The sequence below is a fragment of the Argiope bruennichi genome, chromosome X2, assembly GCF_947563725.1.
Source record: "Argiope bruennichi chromosome X2, qqArgBrue1.1, whole genome shotgun sequence".
Lineage (NCBI taxonomy): Eukaryota > Metazoa > Arthropoda > Arachnida > Araneae > Araneidae > Argiope > Argiope bruennichi.
This window is the reverse complement of record NC_079163.1, coordinates 114,825,050-114,849,858: the sequence shown is the minus strand read 5'-3', so window position 1 is coordinate 114,849,858 and position 24,809 is coordinate 114,825,050. Positions and strand designations below refer to the sequence as shown.

Here is a 24,809-nt window from a genome sequence, read left to right as displayed (position 1 = left end):
CCAGACAGAACTCAGCAGGAGAAAAGAATCATAACTATTTTCTACGGTCTCTCCAAACGCCTGCAATTCTCCACTATAACCTCGCTTTAGCTGTATCCAACTGCTGACACAACAATGCGACTGGCTACTCCACACTCGACACGCTGGTGCTTCTATAAGAAACTGCACGATTTGCCTCGCAGCTCAGTCCACCAGTTGCTTCAGCTACCCTGAACTGATCGAATTGGCTGCTGATTCATTATGAAATTCTATACTACAAGACAACTTCTTCAACTTGGACTGCCAGCCTTTTATAATTTCTGGAGGAGAGGAGAGAAGGGTCTCAAACAATCAAGCATATCTCAGCTTCAATTGGTCCTAGCGCAACAATTTCCAGAAAATACTAGCATCATCCATTCTGTCACCAAGCATGGTGTCACTGATCTGACATTCAATAGAGCTGATTGTAAAATGGTGTTTCCTATAATGGAACTAATTGTGCTGAGAAGCAACATTTCAGATTCATAATAATATATATGTATGTATGTACAGGAATAATCAAACATTCCCAAGTGAGATTAAAGAAGAATGGAAAATGTTAAATGTAGATTTTGAAAAGATGCATAAATAGAATTGAATTAGAAAGCACAAACAATAAAAACGAATAGCATTATAATTTTATGTGTATCTAAATTCTCCAAGTGGTTTATTATTTTGATTTCATTACATTCACCTCAGACAATTCAATTGCATATATGCATGAACTGTATTATTAGTTCCATAATTAAATATTAGTGATCAGAAAAAATACTTCATGCCTGAAGTTTGGATAAAATAATCTAATAATTGTAGATTAACACCTTTACAACTTAAAAAAAGAATACCTACATTGGCAACTTTCTTAACATCTTTATACTGAGCATTATAAAAAACACAACTGTCTTCTAAATCTTTTACAACATTCTTCCTAGCTTTGAGTTCATTGTCAGCAGCTTTTAGACGTTCTTCAAGACGACTTTGGTAGGAATCTATCTTTTTCAACATCTCCAGATATTTATCCTGCTCTAAAAGAAAAAAATGTACATTGAAAAAAACTATTTTAATGGATTAATAATTTTTAAAGAAAACCCAATTACAAAGTCATATTGACGGAAGCTAAGGTTTCGTTGATGGATAAAATAGTAGCCCTAAAATAGTATAATAGAATATCCATCAAATTCTATGAGAAGGGGAAAAATCATGACATTTTCGGTACTTATTCTGAGAATTGCAACTAAATCATTTTAAAACTTTTACTGTAATTAAAAGTACTTTTACTTTAATTAAATTTTATATTAAATTAATAAAAATACCACTCAACGAACATAACCATATATTTTTTTCACAATGCCATTCAGAGTATGATAATTGAATTTTCTACTAGTTTTCCCAAAACATTTTAATAAAATTTGCAAAAGTTGTAGATGTAATGCATATTCTGCAGTTAATAAGCAGCAATTAGTACACGAGAATATGTTAAAATGCGCTTGCGATTTTTTTTTAATCTTAAAAGTTTTGCAGAATATGTCATTAATCCCCAATTAAAATGCAGTTCGGAATTGTGAACCATTTTTTTTTTTAAATCTGAGTTAGAATTATAATTAATTTAAAAATGAACGGAATTTTGACGTTTTTCTGCAATAACTTACAAAAATACTACAGCATAAATATTAATTTTTCATCATCTTAACAGTTAAAAAATTTTCTTTTCAAAAATACCAATTATTTTAGCATGAATTAAGTTTGTATTCCTAATCGATTCTTAAAAATACTTCAAGCATATTTTTCAAACAACTTATTTCCTACAAAATAAAATTTAATTCTCATGAGCACATTATGTACACATGAAAAACATTAGCCTTTATTATCGTTACTATTCTGTTGACAAAAAGCTCAAATTAAAAGATTAACTCTTACTACAAACTAAACATAGAAATGTATAATTTTCAGTATGTGTCCATAAGAAATGAAACATGATATTTTCTAGAAAGATTTCTGACATGTTTCAAAATTGAGTTTCCTATTCTGATATGTTTCTACATTCAATTTCTGAGCAGTTAGTATTAGGCATCTATATCTGATATGAAAAATGGTCTAAATGAAGTAAAGAATACTATTTTAAGCTAGAATATTACTTACTATTTGAATTAAAAAATCTTCTGATGAATTAAGATTTTTATATTGATAGGGTTGCCACTTTTGAAAAAAAAATTCCATGTGCTTTTCCTGTAAATATATGCAATATAACAAGAAATGCACAAACAACACTCCTGTACTAGTTATAATGCAGTAACAATACAGTTTTAATGAGTGGAGAAAGCAAGAAAAAGAGGCAACAATTTAACATTACTTGAAATAATACTATGTCAAAAGAACATTTACACATAGGAAATTTTTTCTGTATATTTATTGCATAGAATTAAGCAAGACAAAATTCACATATTAAAATGGAGGTGAAATATTAAACCTTTCATGCTCTTTAATTGAACGTCATACAAAATTAAATACTCAGATGAAATAAAAAACAAAACAATATTTCTGCTATTGTGATACAAACTATTCAATGATTAGTTAATAAAAAACATTACAAAGCAAGATTACTTTATTTTTATTCATTTTTGCTAATTCGTATATTTTGACACCAATTTCTGCAGATTTTTCTATCACCAATTTCATTTTTCTCTCTTGTAACAATTTCAATTGCAGTGCTGCTTTGCATCCCCCCCCCATTGTTTGAACTTTTTTCTGCTTTTCTAAAGCTTCACAGTACATCACACATGATGATTTAGCACACTGAAGCCACATTGCCATGTGAGAACATAAGAATTATTTTTACAACTTCAATAAAATCAGGAAATTCTTTGTATTTTAAAACATTAGAATAAAAATAATCGAAACGATTTTTTTTTTTGATTAAATGATTCAAGCTACTCTTTCTATTCATTTTAAGTTTTTGTTTTCTTTTTTTAATTTCAAATTGTTATCTTTGCATGTTCTGCATGAAAATTTGTGCTTTGGAGTAAAGAAATTCAAGCAAATCAACCATTCATTTTTCACATAATAATGCACTGTTCTTCAATGAATATAAATTTCAACAACATGCAGCTTTTAAAACAGCAAAACTTTTGGACATGTAATCTAATATTTTGTTTATAATAGTCTTCATAAATGTAAAACACTCTCCTGGAAAAAAAATTCTCAGTCAGATTTTAAGGATTATCAAATTCTATATAAAAAAAAGTTGTGTAATGCTTTTGCTTCTTTTGACAATATTGTTAAACAAAAATGAAAAGATTTTCATATAAGAAAGGCATCATTGATTTAGATGTCTGAAATTTTTTAAGAAATGGCCTGCAAAACAATCGTAATATAAACCTAATTTTGTACAAAATCGATTTATCCTGAGAAGCATTTATGCCATAATTGCTCGTGGCAGTTCCAGGCAAAGTTTTTTACTGAAATCTATGTATTTCTTCATGTCAAAAACGTTTTAGAGCATGTTTGCAAACACTCGTATATATAAAGCAAAGCATTCAATAAACATGCGCGTGAGCGACTAAAGAAGACTGCAATGCTTCTGCAGATTGAATGTAGTTATTCCCGGCACAGAAATTTATTCTACTCTCTCTTGAAGTTGCAGCAGTCCTGTGCATGCTCAATAGCTGCAGTTTGGAAATCTCATAGAAAAGGAACAACTCTCTCTCAAATCGAAATAAGATTATAAAGGGGGAAAAAAAGGAGAGCAAGGGATGAGTTTCCGCGATCACACAACTGTAAATGGTGCATCGTTTTTGAAGCTATGACTACAATCTTTTATTTTTTCAATGCTTAGAGATCGGCATTTTTTTAAAATGAAAAAAAAAAAAAAAAAAAAAAATGGGGGGGGGGGAGGGTTATAAAAAAACCTAAAATTCCTTGTACTTTCACAGTTTTTAAGGAAATTTCCTTTTTTATATGATTTTTTTTATTTCCTATATTTACTTGTTGCCATGACAAACTTGATGGACCCTCACTCCTATGAAAATTTGAATAGTAACGTTTTATAAAAACAGACCTATTTCTACCACTCCATTGACCATCTCAAATGAGATAGATACATCAAACAGCAACAAGGAGCTTTCCCCAAGACTGATTTGGATAAAAAGATAATAAAAAAGCCCTGAAACTAAATTATGGCCTTAAGTCATGAGGAACAATTCTGATTTGAAATGAATATTATATTTCAGTAAAAAAAATGCAAGAAGAAGTTAAAGAAATAACATTGAAAGTAATATACCAGTCAAGTTATTCAATTCAGGTAATTTTGGTTCATCAGCAAGATTTAAAATTTCTTCTTTTCCTTTTGACTCTGCTTCTACAGCTTTCAGTTTTTTCAAACTGTCAAAAAGGTTTTGTGACTAAAATAAAATAAAGAAAAATTTGAATAAAAATAATACAACAAAAAATACTTTTTTTTTAAATTCAGAAAACATGAAACAGTAAGTCTATGTCATTTAATAATTATAACAATAATAAATAATATGTACATAAGGAAAGAACGTTTTTAAGAATTCTACTCTTGTGTCAAGCAGTGATGATTTTCCACACAGGGGTTGGAAGCAGCCTAGTGAATCGAAATTTATATTGCGATAAACAGATGGCGGCATTTTTTTTTTTTGCATTGTAAACTAGTTAACACAACCCCCCCCCCACTCTAAAAAAATAACGACGGAAACTGATAAAAACAAAACGAGTCAATCAAAAAAACAGGGGATAATTAGTATAAATAGGAAAGACCCCTGGCAAAATATCAATAATTTTAAAAGCAATGATAATCAGGAAATTTCTGAAATATAAAGAATTATAAAATATTGGAAAAAATTATTATATCAAAATCACTTGTTCTATATATGTTCTAAGATCATTATCAATATCGCACGATTCAAATATTATTATTAACCAAGGGAAATAAGCGTATAGACTAGGAGATTTGGAGACCAAAACAATAATTCAAATCTTTTTTTTTTTTTTTTTTTTTTATGAAACAGGAAACTGGGTTTTATTTAAATTGATTTACAAGAATATTGCATTCTTAACGTATTCTAACTCAAACCAACTTTCAGAATAATTTTCTAATGATTTAGGTATTTCAAATATGTTTTATCTGTTATTTCAAATCTGAAAGCAGATCAGTAAGTTCTAATCTGCTTTCGTTCGCAGACTCACAAGTCAAAAACTCTCAGCTATCTTAAAATAAAGAAGGGGGGGGGGGCTTTTTTTTGGAAGATACGCCTATGTCACATCCATTTTCCCTTCAAAAAGAAAAGAATCTGACATCGACACTTCTCCCAGCCTTTAACTTTATCTCTGGGGGGTTGTCATTGTTTTGCAGATTTCTATGTAATCTGGTACTGATTACATTTCCATTACTACTTTATATTCTCACAAAATACTAGCTTTTTTTTTTTTTTTTTTTTTTGAGTTTATGAAGATAGCCAGTTTTTGGCATCTTTTGAAATGTAGAGGCAAGCAAAGGCAGTTTTTAAAAATTAAAAATGCAATCAAAAATTATTAATTTCATTTTTGAAAGATTTAAAGAGAATTCATTCAACAGTTTTCTTTCTATGCTAAAAAAATTTTAAAGAAAATTTTACACAATTTATAACAAAATATAATTTTGTTAAAAGATAAAATAATTTGAATGCTTGCAATTTATTTATTTTCATGTTAATTTAATATTTTTAAATGGAAAAAAATGATTTTTTAAAAGTTTTAAAATAAACAAGGAATATATAATTTGATTTCTCCTTGTAAATTTTCTCCAATAAGGTTTTTAAAAAACGCAAAAGCTAGTAACCTTGAAACATTATAATTCTTAGAATTATTTCCAATATCAAAAATCATTATAAAGATTCATTTAGTGTAATAGCTTTCATCAAAATATATATTATGAAAACTCTCAGGAAAATTTTATTATTTTGGTATAAAAATCATATGGATGTATTTATTATTTAACACAAAAGAATAACTAATATCATTAACTAGTTTTTATTAAAGTGGAACTATTTATGGGAACATTAACATTCATTAAAGCAAATTATTGACACCGAAAAGCAGGTCATTAAACAGGGTGGCCAGCGTTTCTGCTGTTTGAATTTCCTGCCTTTTCCAGGTTTTTAAAGAAATTTCTCGGATGTTTCTAATATCTTCAAAATGATATTGCTTTATTTTATTCTCTTAAATTATTGCACATTATGTTCTTAACTGCATTTGACAAATTGTTCTATTTTAACTAAAATCAATATAAAATACAATTTAATTCTCAGAACAAAAAAACATTTTCCCTTTTTGAATTTCAGATAAGTTTCAATTATGTAAAACCCTTCCCCTTTTTTTGCAAATATATTAACCAACACTAGAAGATACATGCCCATCTAGACCGAACTTTTAGCAGACCAGTCATATCTCAGAACTGTTTGTCAAATTTACTCACGAAATATGCAGTACAAAAATATATGAGCAATTGCGGAGTGCTTAAGGATGAAATGATTAGTTTCCTTCCAGTGAGATCTCCCCATCGATACTGTTTGCCAACACACCAAACAGAACTGAACAATAATTTTACTAACAGAAAAAAAAAAATCTTTTACAAATGCGAAATGAAATCTCTGCATCAAAATAAGAAAAATTCTTCAGTGATATCAAAATTGCACTGGCGTTTAGCTCACTAAATATCATTAAAAAAAATCGCTTGCACGCTGGCTCAATGCTTAACCCGTAAAATAGAAGAAAAAGCGAAAAATTGGTCCTTATCAATTTTTTTTCTCTATTGTATTAAAAAAAATGTTTTAGGGGTAAAAAATTAAAAAAAAAAAGATAGTATTATGAATTTTGTAAATTTTTGTAGAAAATAGTTTCACATACATCAAAACGTATAAGAAATATGCTGCCTTCTTTTTAAAATTTTTTTGAAAAAAAAATTACTAGAGACATGTGTACCAATAATGTATCAAACAAGTTAATTTCTCGAGTTTAGTATTATTTTTAAAATATAGTGCATTTTATTGAATGTATGAGGAATTTTAAACAAATGCAAAATAAAAAAAAATATTAAAAGAAAATATTATCGATAGCATCCATTTCATGTCGTCCATACCCTATTCATATGAAGAATTTAGAGATCTGTGTTCATAATGTTTAAAAAAAATGTTTTACGGAAGTAATAGCAATAATGTCCGATATTTTATAATTCAGCAAAAACATCTCCGAGAAGTGGGAAAAAATAATTATTGTAAAATACTTATTTAATTAAACTTTCGAAATTATAACAATGGGTCAATATTTTATATCCAGTTTTGAATATTAATACCCAAAATTCATAATTTCGCTCTCGGAACATGTGGTATGATGGATTTGATGATCGAAGGGAGAAGCGGAGACAGAATAGCTCCATATATATTTATCTCTTTTTAAATAAAAGAAACCCATTAAAGCATATAAACATAACAATAACAAGAGCTGGACTTTAGTTATTCTGCCTTTACCCATAGTATGCAAAAAAAAAAAAAAAAAAAAAATCGCTAATTATGTCGATAACTTGACGCTCTAAAAGAAAGCAAACGAAAGCCTTCGGAGAAAATATTATACATTTATACATACATATATGATATAAATTAGATATATTGGTTAATGTTTATCTTCCAAAGTCTGTTTTAGACTATCAGTAAAACTTTAATTTTCATTAGTTGCCAACAGTATTTCATTCTACTTACGAAAAAATAAAAGGAAATAATCATGTTCGATAAAAATTACCGATTTATAAAAAAAAATTCCAGTTTATAATAAATTTCCCTGACTTTTCCCGACCCCCCCCCCTTCCCCGTAATTCGCTGAAACTCTATTTTCCCGGTCGGCTGGCCACCTTGTTTAACCTTTTCTCTCTTTTGTGCTTTAAATGTTTTAGTGTCTTTCGTTCTTTCCAGCTAGATAATATTTTTTTCTTTTATTTTTAACCAATAGTATTTAGATTCAGAGGGGAAAAAATTGTCAAGATTTTAAGTTTTGGTGAATTACATTTAGACAGTGAAACATTTGAATTGTAGAAATTTTGAAATATTAGACACATTAAATATAGAGAGACATAAAAGAATACATGTGTGGTGTACGGAGCGTCATCCCTCAACAGCCAATAAGAAACTATCTGAATCCCGCCAGTAAAACTGTATTCAGTACTGTAATAGCGTCCATCGATGTAAAACGGTCCAACCGTTCGTCCAGTTCATTAAATTCGTTTATGTTAAATTAGTGTGCGATTCTTGTAATATGAGCCATCTCTAAAAATTTATCTCTACCGGGCTTTCCCCTAGGGCCCGTGAGAGACATTTGATTTGATATATAATCCGATTAGTAGAAGCCTGTTTTTCGAGCCAGAGTTAACATGTCTCTGCATATGAGGGCTTGGCCGGGATGCAATGACCTCAAAAATAGAAAAAAAATCTTCGATCCGGTAAGAATCCGGAAATTTCACCATTAGTTTTCGTCGAATTATCTTCGGAGCAAAATTATCGTCGAATTATCTCCGATTATCTTCGAGCAAAGTTTTTTAAGAAAATCTTCGGTTCGGCAGTGGCCGGCAAAATTCAAGAAAATCTTCGGTTCGGCAATGGCAGGCAAATTGTGAAGTTCCTGCAGAATATTATCTCAACGGATATAATTGAAGAAGAACAGGTAAGAGAATTTTCTATATCATTTTGAATAAAGAATCTTGCAAGCATTTATTTTAAGATTTGTATACTTGAGAATGACTTTTTCAAGAAAAAGAAACTGTTTAAATGTGTATATTTTAGATATTTCTGTTTTAAAGAAATATTAGCATTGCTATTATTATCGTTATTATATTAGCATTTGCTATTAGGAAAAATAAAGGCATATTCAAAATGTTTGAAAATACAAAAAAGAAAGATTTAATTATTGTCGCTGAAGCAATAGGCGAGGTAGTTCCGGTAAAAACAAATATTGCGCATCTTATACAAATTAAAGAAAATAGCCAATCCGTGAGAATAACAATGTTTTGTGGAGAGTAAAACATATTCTTTCTCATTCTGCTTGTTGTAAAAAAAAAAAAAAATGATAATAATTTAACTTCTCTTCTAAATGAAAATAAAAGTATTACTACTTGTTCGAAAAGGAATGCTGACTCTGAATTTTATTTACAGAGTGATAATATATCTTTGAATAAAGATAAATTTGTTGATGTTAATTTAATAACTCATACTTGTTTTGAAAAGAGTTTTTCTGATGTAAATTCTGAATGGTTAGTGAAAGAAGTATGCAGAAATGCTTTAAATGTTTATTCTGAAAATGATCTTGATATAGGGTATTTATCTGATAAAAATATGAAAGATCATGTAATTTAATTTCAAACTACTCTCCAAATAAAATAAGATCCAAATAAGATCAGATAACTACAAATTTGCATATGTCTATTATTTTAACTGATGACATCCCTGTGACCTCACCGGTTCTTAGACTTGCTCCCATAGAAAAACAAGTTACAAAACAAATCCAGGAATGGCTTGTCCAGGGTATCATTGAAAAAAGCTATTCTGATTATGCGTCTCAAATTGTTTTAGTGAAACGTAAAAATCGCGAACCCAGATTGTGTATTGATTTCAGTTTCTTTGAACAAAAAAAAAAAAATCAAAGATAAATTTTCTCTGCCAAACATTGAAGATATTTTGGATAAGTTACACTCAAGCAAAATTTTCTCCACATTAGATCTCAAAATTGTTCACTTTCATATTGATTTGATTCCAGGCAGCAGAAAGTACACGGCTTTTATTAGCCATGAAGGATTATTTCAGTTTAAAAAATGTTGCTTCGGACTTACGAATGCACCTGCTATGTTTCAACGTTACATTCAAGTAATTTTTCAAGAATTAATACATGACGGAACTTTAATTGTTTACTTGGATGATATTATCATCCCCTCCCAAACCATTTCTGAAGATATTCAAAATTTGGAAAGCGTCTTACACATAGCCTTTGAATTTGGCCTACAGTTAAATCTAAAAAAATGTCAGTTTCTGAAAGAAAAAATTAACTTTCTTGGTCAAGTCATCAAAAATGGACAAATTAGGCCATCAACTGAAAAAACTTCAGCAGTACTAAATTTTCCTCAATCACATAATGAAAAACAAATCCAAAGTTTCTTGGGTTTAAAGGGATATTTTCGGAAGTACATTAAAGATTATGCTTTAATAGCTAGACCTCTAAGCGATTTACTTAGAAATGATGTTACATTTGAATTCGGTCCCCCTCAAATAAAAGCGTTTGAGACCCTTACAAGAGCTTTATCGCAAGATCCAGTTTTACATCTGTACAAACCAGGTTCCAAACTGGAACTCCATACAGATGCTTCCAAATTAGGTGACGGTGGAATCCTTCTTCAAGCTGACGACGATGATAATTTACATACCATAGCTTATATGAGTAAAAATAAAAACACCTCCGGAAGAAAATTTATCGAGCTATGAACTAGAAGTTTTAGCTGTTATTAAATCATTCACAAAATTCCGTACTTACATTATAGGAACTAAAATTAAAATTGTCACTGACTGCTCTGCGTTCAAACAGACTATTACTAAAAAGAATTAATTCCTAAAATAGCGCGTTGGGTTTTATTCCTCGAAGATTTGATTATGAGATAATACATCGTTCATGCAGTCAAATGCGTCAAGTTGATTCACTTAGTAGATACCCAACAGTCATGAGTGCAAATTTGTGATGATTTAACAGCACGAGTGCAAGTGCCACAAATGTCAGATGAATACATAAAAAAATTGAAAGAATTATGTAAAGGTAACAACCAAGTTGATTTCGTCGTACAAAATAACATTTTGTATAAATGTAAGGACAACCGTCGTTTGCTTGTAATACCTGAACTAATGAAACACGAAAGATTTAATAACGTGCATTCAAAAGGGCACTTCGCCGTGGAGAAAACTAAAAACATCATCGAACGTGACTATTTTTCCCGAATATGCAAAAAAGTATTGTATCGGTAATACAGAACTAGTCAACCGAAAGCGTGGTAAGCCTGAAGGGTTCTTACATCTGATTCCGAAGGAAAACTTTCCCTAAGTACTTGCCATGTTGACTTTATTGAACCCTTAATGTCAACCAATAAAAATTACAATCATATTCTCAGCGTAATAGATGCATTCTCAAAGTTTGTTTGGTTATATCCTGTTAAAGGTGCCACTGCAAATGATGCAATTACGAAACTGCAATTGCAGGAAGCAGTATTCGGAAATCCCAAGCGTATTATCACGGATAAAGGTTCCGCATTTACCTCCAAGGAATTCACAGACTATTGCGCGAATCAAAATATAAATCACATTCAAATTACTACAGGAATACCTCAAGGAAATGGACAGGTGGAAAGGGTTCATGGAACTCTTATTCCCCTGCTTGCCAAACTTTCCATCAATGATCCCACGAAGTGGTACACTCATGTTCAAGCAGCACAACGTGTATTTAACTCTTCAGCTTCACGGAGTACTAAATTTACTCCTTTCGAACTCAGGATAGACGTGAAAATTAGGCATAAAAATCACCAGAAAATTCTCGACATCCTACAGGAAGAAGGTGACTTAGTGGCCATACAGAAGACCCAATTCGGCAGTGGTTTGAAGCTTCTCCCGAAGTTCCAAGGTCCCTATCGCGTCACAGCCAAGAAGCCACACGAGAGGTACCTAGTGGAGAAAGTGGGAATCTACGAAGACCCCAATCATATCTCTACAGCAGCAGATTATATGAAGACTTGGTCTACAACTGCATAAAGCACCTACTTTTATTTTCTATTTTGCAAAAATCTAAAATTTTCTTTTTTGAGTTTTTTAGATTCTTTCTCAGGTTGACGAGTATGTCAAGTTCATCAGGACTGCCGTTTGTGGTGTACGGAGCGTCATCACTCAACAGCCAATAAGAAACTATCTGATTCCCGCCATTAAAACTGTAGTCAGTAATGTAATAGCGCTCATCGATGTAAAACGGCCCAGACGTTCGTCCATTCGTTTATGTTAAATTAATGCGTGATATGAGCCATCTCTAAGCATTAATTTCAACCGGGTTTTTCTCTAGGGCCCGTGAAAGATATTCGATTTGTTATATAATCCGATTAGTAGAGGCCTGTTTTTCGAGCCAGAGTTAACATGTGTCTACACATGTTAGATAGGACATATTAATAATAACAATATTCCAATCAAATTGTTTCAGCAAATTTAAGAACTGTCACAAAATTTAACATAAACACTTATTCCTTGAAAAAATAATTTGGAATTTTTTTAATCCTTTTTTATGTAGTAGAAAATACATGGCCTTTTTTCTTTTTTGTTTCATTATTATCAAATAGTTTGAAAGCACTTCGAACATTTCATAAAAATCCCATCTTTAAAAAGGAAGGTTAAAATATTTAATGAACTACATATATTTTCAATCATTCTCTATAAAAATTAAATTCTTTCTACGTATAATGCTAGGAAAAAAATATGTAGCTTTCATTTTTCTCAGCATTCATCCTCCTAAGTAAAATGTTCGCATTTCCCGTATAAAATCTTGATTAATTATATTCACAGGCATTGACTATATAGAAAACAAGAGAGCATGTTCTGCACTAGAACAAGCTGGAAGCGTTTTGTAATTTAATGATCTCTCCATATCAGAGGAAAAAGGGGGTTCAAATAGGTCGACCCTCATAAATTTACATATGAGGGGGATGCAATCGTCATTATATCATTCTATCCCTTTAGAGATTTTGATTAACGGGAGTTAAATGTTAACAATGATTCAAAACAGCAATAAAAACAAAGACATTTTTTTTTAAAATCAAAGCAGTTGTGAACTTGTATAGCTAAAACTAAACCTGTGTTAAAATATGAGGCAAGATTCTTATTCAAAATGCTTAGTATTTATTACATATTTTATATTAATTATTTACTTATAAAAACATAATTTCTGAACTATTTCCAAGAAAGTTCAGCAAATATAAATAATATATAATTATATAAATAGAAGGTATGAATATTTACTATCTCCTATATTTATAAATACATCTTAAATTTTTTGGTGTTACAATTATTGTCAAAATAACACATTGATGCTTTTTATTATTCCTCCAATAATTATAATGATAATCCAGTTTATTCTAATTGAAAAGGAAAATACTTAGGAATATTTTCACTTAATGATTCTTGAATTTATAATAGTTGATAAAAAACAATTTGGTGATTTATAAACACATGCCATTTTTTTTAATACAATGTCTTTGTTTAAATTTAAAGAAAAACAAAAATTAAATTTTTATTAAGAATCATTTTTTAGTTTTTATTCCTGTTTATATCAAAATATGAATACATTAAAATATCCATCCCATTCAGAAAATATGTAAAGACAGAAGAAAATTCCTATCACTTCATCTTTATATATTACTAGCCGCCTTTGGTGACCAGCCGGTTCGCCAATCTTAATGCTCGTTAAAATTTTAGTAATTAAATATTTTATGCAATTCCTACTTTAATAGCTTCTTCATCAAAATATTTTAAACTTCAAATTTTAATAGTCATATAATTCACTCATAATATTATAAAAGCCTACAGTCATAACGTAATACGCATCTCTCTAGTTTTCTGTTAGCTCGTGTAAAATTTATGCTTTAAATTAAAGTGGAAATGATTAATCTGCAATTAATATAATAATATTTTTTATTGAAACAAAGCATTTTTTTATAATATGAGTACTGAAAACAGAGTCAGTCACTGAGCATTTAAACCTTATGGGCACTAAAGAATATCTTTCTTAATTTATGTAATATCACAAGAATTTGTCAACAAAATTTTCTCAGGTTCATCATGAACAGATCGATTAATTAACAATGTTTAATTTTAAATGCATCAAACATCAAGAAAATAAACAGAATCGTTTGAAATAATCGGTCGAAAAATGTTAAGCCTAACCTCATTAGCGTGGGAAAAAACTGAAGCCTTACCGATTTCGCGGTGGGGAAATGATTTTTTTGGCGGGAAAGTTAAAAACTAACTAATAATTAAAATTATAATTAAAAATTCATAAAACGGGACCCCAGGTGCACATTCCCGACCTCCAAGGTATACATGTATCAAATTTGGTAACTGTAGGTCAAACAGTCTGACCTGTAGAGCACCAACACACACACACTGAGCTTTATTATAAGTATAGACATAGATGAAAAAATATCAGAATAAAATTAAGATAACAGTCGGAAACTTTATTTATACTTATTTGATAAAAATAAGTATAAAGATGAATTTAAAAGTGCAAATAAGATTAGTTCACTTTATCTTCTTATAATCAATACAATTTACCTAAAAGGGGAACCTCATAGTAATGTATTGCCTGCTGCATCAAGTTGTCCGCATATGCCACTGATGTCATGTAATGCAAATAATAGCTTATGCCATGATCATTTGATTGTAGAGACTCTTTCCATTGTTTTGATCCTTTTATAACAGGAGGAGAAGTGGTAGGGATAATTTTCAAAATGTGCTCAGATGTTTGCTGCCTTTGGAATGCACAATATAGAAGCCACAGAAAAGTCCTAAACATGACAACTTTTTATAACTACCTCCTTCCCCATTATCAGTTCATTTGCTTTTACGACCCAATCCATCAATTTAATTAAATAGGAGTGTGAAGTTCGATCCTTAGTTTTTTTCAGGGAAGTCTATGTATGGGAATTGCCATTTTAAGAGAAGTATCTGTTTTCTAAGAGTACAGAGTTTAAATCACAAGTAGCACTCATTTCACTTATTTTAAAAGCGAAGAGAGAGGGAATGCCTTTCTCAAAAAAAAATGTCAAAAATTATCATTTAGATGCTACTTCAGACAAATCATATTTTCGTTGCAATTCATTTTTTATGAGTTAAAGTGACAACACAATGAAACGTATTTAACATTTGAAAAGATAAAAATAATTTTGGAAATTGACTGGGATAAATTGATCTCTCTTAAAAAATATGGGAATTTTTCAGTTGATGATAGCTATTTGTTTGAAAAATGAAAATATACTGAAGACACTGTAGGAAGAAGTAAAGTGGATAGCAAATAAAAAAAAATATTTAAAGAACTGGTGTTACTCTATAAAGCTATCCCAAGATGATGCCGTGAGAATGAAACCACAAACAGGCAACTCCGACCCGCTAGAAGACACACAGAAAATTCTGAATGACTGGACTGCAACAAAATCAACACAGGCGGGAACTGTTATTGAGCCCTAAAGGTCATCACCAGTCACAGCGCAACTGTTCCCTAAGGAAGTATGTCCTATCATCAAAAGGAGGAGTAAGACCACTACCTTTTCTTATACCCACAATGGGGTAACCACCATGTTGGAAGCTTCTCATCCTCAATTACAAGGTGCCCCCCTCCCATGGAACATGAGAATGAGAAAACAAATCTTGCCACCTGGAAGATGAATAATTCCTAAAAAATTGAGGAAAGGCATGTTTTGTTAAGCAAGAATGATTTCAGAACCATTAATGCATACCTTAGTTTTAAATATAATTAAGAAAAAAAAAAGAAAGAAATCATTTTGAGATGCACATTTTTTTGTCCCAACTTAAGTATTTTTAGATAAAATGATTTGCTTGAAGAGTGTCAACAGATGTATACCACAAACACATTCCTTTTCATTAGTAGTAGTGAGACATATAGTGTAAACAGATTACATTTTGTTAAAGATAATTTTCCAAAGAGATGATTGGTTTCAATCTAGAAATCAGTTTACTTGAAGTTTTACATACTTACATTAATTAATGTAAGTCATTGTGAAAACTTAAGAGGTATTCTACATACATCTAATTTATAATTATTAGAGAGAGCTGCCATGTGCATGTTCACCAATGAACAAATCAAAACAGAAGGACGCAATTTTCACTTCGTTCAAAACATTATTAATCAAAAAGCAAATTCTCCTGACCTAGAGAACAAAACTATTTCATGAGTAATTTATTGCAAGATAGAGAAAAACCAATCCAATATAGTTAAAAGTTAAAGATATTGGACTATTAGATTTTGAAAGCTGCAAGTAAAATGATTTTAGAAGACAGTCAAATTTATTTACTTCAATATGTAGCGAATTTAATATATATACAGAGGGAACAATAGAAATTAGTTGAACCACTTATCTTTTAAACAAAGACTGTAGGGGGAAAAAAGGGGGGATACAAATTCAACAATATTTATGGAGAGAGCAAATTCAAAATTTATAACTTTCTACAAAAAAATCAATGTGCATCATTTCTAATTTTGAGATTAATACTTTAGATGAAACAAAGGATCAAAACTCAGCATTTCATTCCAATGATACGATGGCCATAAAACATAAATTGCAGCAGCACATATATCGTATAAAATATCAAAATCATAAAAACACACTTTATTTAAAATTTCACATATTTTAATATTGCAAATGAAGGGAAAAAATATTACCTTGTAATTAGTAATTATATCCATCTCAGAAACTTCACCTCCTTGAGCAGAAGGTGATGAGGTCACTTCTGAACTATTTACTATAAATAAAATAGCTTAAATGTAAATCAAGGCATTATTTGTACATATAAGTGAATAAAGAAATACTTAGTAACTGATCAGTGTTGTAAATTTCATGACACTCTATTCTGTTTCATCCACACTTTGTCAATACTTACAGAACCTCACCTTGTAAAGATCAATTTCTTTCTTCTCTAAACCAGTGGGAATATCTCCTTGACTCCCTAATATGCTTATACAATAGGATACTGTATGTACTTCATAGTACACTGAATAAAACAAAATATACATTTTGAATACCTTACTTTTAACTGATTGAATCCAACATTTGATAGTCAATTCCACTTGTAACTGATCGACAATGGCAAAGGAAAACATAAGGTATTTTGTAACACACTTCACAAAATATAGATCTTTTAAAACATTTTTTCCCTAGTTCATTGTCTTTTTCTTTTTTCTGAATGCAATGGTACAAATGAATCTTCAAAGAATTTTTCATATAATTAAAAAAAAAATTGTTGAAAACATGATAACTCACCGACATTAATGCAATCTATATGAAAAGTGATATTAATTCAAGAAAAGATTCTTTTGAAATAAAAATGAATTTGAAATAAAGTAACATTAGATCTTGCAGAACAACTAGTGAGCTTTCAGCCTACAACATTTAAGTCCCAAAATATTATTATAATGAAGAATGATAATTATAATAAGCTGGTACTGACTGACATTCCTAAACCTTCTAGGTCAAAAAAATTCAAAACAGAGAAAAATGTGATAAATATTTTAAATGCTAGAGCTGAATAATAAAATTTAGATTATTATAAGTTTGAATATATTAACTTTTATTTACAAGGGATTTTTTTATTTTCTTATACATTTTGATAATCTTTTTCATCTCTAACTTGAAATGAACCAGATTCTTAAAAATAATAAGACCATAAAAATAAACTGATTTTCTAATTCTTCCACAACATCAGATCTAGGCCACTCATTTGTCTGTCCAAATCCTTCTTACAAGAATTTTACTTTAACCTTTTCCCTATTATCATCTATTAATCTTCTATATAATATTGTAGATTATAATAAACTACATAGTAATATCTTTAATAACAGCCACTTCTCACATTTTGAATTTCACCTTCCGAAATTTGCATTTTTAACTGCATTGATTACAGAAAATTTTTTCCTCTACTATTTTGAAACGATGCATTTTTTGAATCTTAGAAATGGCCAAAGTATCATGAAATCTCGTATCTAATTCATATTTTAAATACTTATATCTACTCCTTCAGCAAGAATAACTTGTATTTTTGTACCTCTCTTTCACTGCATTGTACTTTCACTCATTTTCACTGCATCAAGTCTAAAGCACTTTTGATGATCGATTCCCTGCTAAGCACTTTTTTCTTTACGAACAAGCCTTTACGACCATGATTTCGAATTATCATATTTTATCTTGTGGGGAAACAAAACAGAACAAAAAGCTTTCTTCCTCTTCATGAGAAAATTAAGCACTTTTTAAGTACCTTTTCTGAAAATTAAGCATATTTAAGGTGCTTAAAAATGGTTTTCAAATTTAAGCACTTTTTATGACGCTACACACCCTGGAGAGCATAGGTCTTTTATTGCAAGATAATAAATAGGGCTTTTAATTCCACTTTTAGCATAAAAAATGAAAACTTTTAAGCCCCGTGCTTGAGATGATATTCTATCATTAATATAAAAATTCTTTACATTTTAAGACAAAGTATCATGTAGTTGAGGAAAAACCAGAAATTGAAAAAATAATAATATTATTTAAAATGCCTTCTTTCTTCGCTAATTGAAATACCAGTGATTTCCTTTTATTTCAAGAGTTCAGGATGTCAAATATGCCACACTTTTTTCAGAATATTCTTTCACGCAGAAGGTAAAAGAATGGTTTCCGAGATTAGAATATAACCTATAGAGGAGCAAATATTTGTTTTTTTACTTCTTTCATTAATTTTATAAATCCTGTCCTTTCCCTTTATTTTTTCCCCCTTTCAGATTTGCTCAAATTTTTTTCTTTTACTTAATTGCAGCTTTTTATTTTTTGTTTCACATATTTCATTCTCTCCTTTCATTTAATCTTTTTCTGCATCATTTCTACTTTTAAGCATCAGCTAAAAAGCATTTTCTGTTTAGAAACACTACATTTGAACTCTGAAATATTTAAAATGTGGAATCAATTGCATGGGACAAAACACAGATATCTTACTTTACATAAAGATGAGTTGATTTATGAAGTCTTAGTTTACATTAAGGCCAGTTGTTTCAAAGAAACTTTTAAAATCAAAATTAAAATCAATAAAAATAAGTAAATTGAAATCTGATATATTTGAGATAGGTAATAAAGCACATGGAAAAGTACATATTGGTCATTTTAATATTAAATAAAATATCAGTCAGATACAAAAAATGCCAGTCAGCCACAAAGGAATTCTCTGCCCTTCAGATGCAAACATTCACCTCTATTTGTTAAGTAGTTAAATACTCTTAATATAAACAAAGAATATGAATTTTTGAAAGTTTCCACCAAAAATTTTCAAGCCCAGAGCAAAAAATACTTAAAATATTTTTAAGTAGATAGTTTATTTAAAAATATTAAGTAACTGACTGACATTCATGAACTGAATTTAAATTTGCTTCTAAATGAAACGCAAAGCATATATATATATATATATATTTAAAAAAATAAGCTTATAGTAAGAAAGCCTATAATTTGTATTTAAAAATATATGGACCATTTTTTCTAATTGGAAAATATTTTTCAGAAATTGATGATTACTGTCTATCAGATATTTTGAAAAGGAGATAAACCATCTATAATGGCTGTTTTTTATAAAACAATTTATAATTTAAAATTTAACTCTGTTCTTTATTAAAACAGATAGCCCATGCTTTAAAATGATATATAATATTCAGTATTTTGCATTTTACTGAACACTGAATTATTAAACTCAAGTTCATATTTTTGCGGAAATGCCCTGATACAGAATCGCAATTATTCAAGCATGCTATTGCATAAAACAATTACGAAACAGTCAACTTGAATCACGAATATACAAACCATAAAACAATCAACAGATTTCATTAAAAATTTCATATATATCTATGTTTAGAAGAAAAATAGGTTAGAAAACAGGCTTACCTGGCAACATTTTCAGTTGAAATGTATCTATTTACATTCCCTTGGACATAATTCTAAGAAAGAAAAAAAATTCATCCTCAATTTGATAAAAAATCTAAAATTTTAGGACAGAGATTAACATATTAAATTTTATCTCCCTCGCTTATAATATTTTTTTCATATCTTACATTCACAAATATAAATAATTTTTTTTCATTAAAGAAGCCTAAAATGTAGAGGTACATCAAAATCTAAAAAAAATTATTAACAATTACAATATTTCAGTACATTTTCCCACACTTCTTAAAATGTAGTTATCAGAATTGGATACTATGATTTTAAAAATTAATCACAGAACTGTTAACAGTATCTGTCAGTCACAAAGGAAATGCTAGCACGATATCGAATAAAAAGAAAATCGCAACAAATAATTTCTCTCTATTTGCATGCATTACAGCAAATACCATATGTTATTTACATTTATAATATATTTACACATATATCTATTGTGATGAAAAAGATATTAAATTATGGAGAACACAAGCAATTATGCAGAACACAAATGTTCCTAGAATAAAATATTGTATAATTAAGTGAATAGCTGCAATTTTCAACTTAAATTATAAAAATTGGAAAGCATTTAAAAATTAAAATATTTTGAATATGGATCTCGGACTCTTCTTATCGTTAATAATGCTTTAGGCTCACGGTTATTATTTCTAATATTTAAAAACCCAATAATCCTGTTATTATGTAAAGTTCATTCTTTGAGTGATAAATAATGTGTTAAATTCATGCTTTAACTTACACAAATGCTTTTAAAAATTTCTTGTATGAAGAAATTTCTATTACTTGATTACTAATGGAGTATGTATGTTCCAAAAAAATTTTAAGAATAGTTAAAATAGTTAGTAGTTAACATGGATGCCATACAACAGCATTGGGCTTACGCCGGTGAATGTCCCGAAGGAATGGAGGTTAGTTTTCCAGCGTAGCTCCTGAACTAGCTCGTAGCTTGAGCCGGGTTAACAAAATCAAAACACGAATATCACAAATATTTTAAAATCTGCCAAAATCAACAAAGGAAGTTAAATAGCCTTCACTTTATGACAAACCTGAATGGAGAAATCACAATTCCAATCTTAAGACAGTAATGTCCAGAAATTGTTCTGTCAAATCCCAACGTCGCATTATACAAAACGAAACTTACATTCGGCTACAGTTAACGTATGCCGCATAAATACAAGACACCTAGTTCCATCTGAATTTGACATTACAGTTTTGCACCATTCACCGCCATAAACCTATTTCTCTCGAATGGCATCAACTTTTACTAATAACAACTTTCATAATATTTTATTTTTTAAATGCTTTCCAGATTTTACAATTGAAGGAAATAACCCGGGGTTTTCGAATCTGTTAACTCTACTTTTGACAAAAAGGAAAAGTTTTATTTGTTTTGATCTATTTCAAAGATTTATCCTTCAAAAAATTAAAGTTTTTTTTTTTTTTTTTTTTTTAACAGGAGGTTAGAAGGAAGGCGGCTTGAAGTGAAGGCTGTGCTTTTTCTTGTAGTTGTTTCTGGCATTGGTTTGTTTGCAGTCTTTTTGCCTTTTATTTTCTCGAAACAAAACTTAATGGCGAATTTGTTGGGGGTGGTTCCCTGGTTTGTTTTTCAGGTTTTGTTTCCAGCTTTTGCGCTGACTTCAAAGCGTTTTTCTCTTTATTTTTGGGGTGTCAAGCAGGCTGGCACTGGTTTTCTGAAAAATAAAGGTAGGATTTTTCTGGGTTTTTTTTTTCTTTTTAATTGTTTCGGTTGCTGCATTTTTTTTTTTTTATTCTGGCTGCATCTAATTAGATTCTTCGTCAGTGAAGACGAAGAGGAAACCAGATGACTTAGAGTCTGAGGGGAAATATAAGGACAGAAAGATCAATTATATTTTGGCAAATGAATTATCGGTGTATGATAAAGCCAACATTGCAATTCAAAGGGGTTGCCCCAAAATAAAATTGTGCATTGATAGTAATAATGGTCCGTCCCCATGGATTAAACACACAACAATGCCACGTTCGGTCCACTTACCCATAAAGAAGACACCTTTTCCCTAAATAAATACAAAAAATTAGTTCTTGTTACTCGGCACTTAAGTTCAGTGGAGAAAGTAACTTTTGCCAATAGTGTTCCGGACTCAAGGATTCGAATCATTGACACGAACATTGTAACAAAATACATCATTCGGGATGTTGACTCGGATTTCAGCATAGTGGAAATTAACGAAGAACTCTCTTCACAGGATATTATAGTAACAAAAATTGTTAGATTTAAAAAGAAGGGGACGTCGGACCGTATCCCAATTGTTCTAGTAGAAGAAATTGGGAAAACAAATCGCTCTAAAATAAAGATCGGTAGACTCATCTTTAAAGTGACCAAGTTCATAGAGAATCCCAAGTTATGCTACAAATACTTAAGATTCGGTCATGCACAGCTCCGGTGTCAACACGATAGAAGATGTAAAAATTGTGGGGGCTCACGTGCCGATGATTGTAAGTTACCCACTAAATATTTTAGATGTGAAGAGGCCCACGATGCACTCGACAAAAAGTGCAGTTTTTACTGTCTTGAAAAAGAGATTATAAATCTGGTCAGAGAAAAAGATACATCATTTCTGGAAGCAAGGAGGATAGCAAAATCGCAATTTTTTGCTCAAAAGGTAAAGGGTGATCCGCCGGTTCACTATACCGAAATCCCCAAAAAGGAAGTAACGGACCTCTACTCGGCTTTACAGGACTTAAAAAAACTAATTTCTGCTCTAATATCCCAAGGAAATGAACTCTTAAAACTTCAAAAAGTCAACAGACAGTGCATTGCACGTATTGGGGAAACTCAGGGAAATTTTTTTAAAAAAAAAAAGTTGAAGAGAATATTATTCTTCGAAAACAAATCGAGACTCAAAGGGCAACGATTGACTCGCTACAATCTAAAATTGCCCTTCTGGAATCCAATCTTGAATATAACCAGGTACTGAGCCCAGGTGTTGTGCACGATCAACGGTCCCTTGCTGAAATAAGTCATTTCAGAGTTGAGGAGGATTTCTCGGGTATCGATTAATTTAAAAAAATCTTTTTCTTTTCTTTCTTTTTTTTTCCATGCAGTTTGTTCAGTGGTACGTTAGGGGGATCAAAAATAAGATCTCTTGGCTGCAGGCTCCCCCTTTTTCGTCTGCCCAGTGTTTAATTTTGCAGGAAACTTGGCTCAATGCTTCTGCTTCTTTTTCTCTCAAAAACAAACAGAAAAAATTATTTCTAGCTGAAAGACAAAACTCTGCTAGAGGTGGACTGTTAATTGCAGTAGAACAGAATATTCCAGCTCAAGAAATTTCACTCACACTTCCTCCGTCAGTAGTGGAGGTCTTAGCGGTTAAAATATGAATTGGTTCAAATTCTGAATTCCCACTCACGGTTATCAATCTTTACTCTCCTGGAGGTAAATTTGGTGACAACTGGTTGGAATCATTATACTGACAAATCTCTTCTCCTTTCGTATTACTGGGGGATTTTAATATACACCACCCAGTACTTGGGAGACATCATTCATCTTCCGATGCAAACCTGGTAATGGATTGGATTAGCACCAAACATATGTGCTTGCTTAATATGAAACAACACACCAGATACCAAGGGACTCAAGCCCTTTGGTTATTAGATTTGTCCATCTGCTCCTCAGATATAATCAATAAGATTAGAGATCTCTCATGACATGTATGATAGCGACCACTATTTTTATTTACCTATTTTTATTGCCTATTCTATTGCCCTATTTTTATTTACCTTTGCTATTTAGATGCAAAGTCTCTTTATACTCGGAAATACATAAATTGAGGCCAATCTCAAAGAAGGTCAATGCTTTTCTCCAAGGTAAAGGGGTTGTCTTTTCCCTTGATGGACTTACTAAATCTTCCAGGAAAGCGCAAACTCATCATCTTACTCGTTCTCTAAATCAGCGCACTGTCACTGTCCTTGGTGGGATGCTAAATGTAATTACCTTAAGGCTCTAAAAAGGAAATTATTAAGAAAGGCGAAATCATATCCCTCCATTTTAAACTGGACTGCATACAAAGAAATGTCGGCAGTTCTCAGAAAGTACGTCAAGAGTCAAAAACGCAGCTTTTGGGAGAAAACCTGTCAGGAGGTAGTTTCTTCCCATCAGGTTTTCAGCATCGTTAAAGCCTTACTTAACAAAGATGAGTCTCCCTGTAAATTCAATCTTGTTCTCTCTTCGGGTACTACTCTGATAGCGCCGATTGCTCAAGAAAATGCAATAGCAGCTAGCTTAATTAAGAGAGCACCAAATGTACGTATTCCTTTAGATTTTTCAGCAGATGATCCTGAAAATTATGATAAAATGAGTTTGAACCACCCTTTTTCTTATAGGGAATTTCAAAATGCATTAAAAAGAACAAAAAACAAATCCCCTGGCATTTACCAGATAAACAAGAAAATGTTGTCTTGTCTTTCTGATGAAATTAAATATAAAATTCTAGACTTATTAACCCTCTAAGGGTTCCACACGTATTTCGACGTAGCCCCATAGATGTCTTTAAAGTGCACCTCACGGATTTTAACGTAGGGTAAAGAACGATGCAAATTCGTTTTGCACTGAAAATCACGTAGGGGTGTTACTGCACCGCAGATGGTGTCGACGTATTTTAACGTATTTCTTTCCCCCTACCAGTTTCGACATCTTGATGAATTGGAGGGGAGACAACACAATGAAGTTTTACTGCCATTTAAGGAAGTCACAGGATCTGAGAGCCCGAAGATTCCTTTAGGCATAGGACATTGTGATAGTGCCGGCGTTATGGAAGAATGAGGGGTGAAAAAGGAAAGAGCTCGCCCAAGAAAAGAGGAACAGGAATTTTTCCCCAATTGTGTCTCCCATAATGGCTCTATGTGGACTTAAATTTAAATTGCATTTTGTTTCAATAGTTTTTGTTTGATATCGATAGGGATAGGATTTCTTTGATCTAAGCGTTGCCTCAAAGTTCCATTGAGTTATTTTTTTCTTAATGCA

At 30.8% G+C, this 24,809-nt stretch overlaps 1 protein-coding gene across 3 annotated transcripts in view; it reads right to left on the bottom strand.

Moving 5' to 3' along the window:
• Positions 1-20,990, bottom strand: part of LOC129960483 (regulation of nuclear pre-mRNA domain-containing protein 2-like) — a 30,840-nt gene extending 9,850 nt beyond the window's left edge. Inside the window, exons 1-5 of one of the 3 annotated variants that reach the window (XM_056073950.1) lie at positions 20,854-20,990; positions 19,760-19,812; positions 16,525-16,604; positions 4,295-4,415; positions 868-1,043 (exon numbers count right to left, since the gene is read on the bottom strand). In XM_056073950.1, the coding sequence (XP_055929925.1) occupies positions 868-1,043; positions 4,295-4,415; positions 16,525-16,604; positions 19,760-19,769 (387 nt within the window). In that variant the 5' untranslated portion in view covers positions 19,770-19,812; positions 20,854-20,990. Of the gene's footprint in view, positions 1-867; positions 1,044-2,157; positions 2,245-4,294; positions 4,416-16,524; positions 16,605-19,759; positions 19,813-20,546; positions 20,825-20,853 lie in introns of those variants that run through there. The other 2 variants (XM_056073951.1, XM_056073952.1) reach the window with 2 other exon arrangements.
• Positions 20,991-24,809: the final 3,819 nt, after the last annotated feature.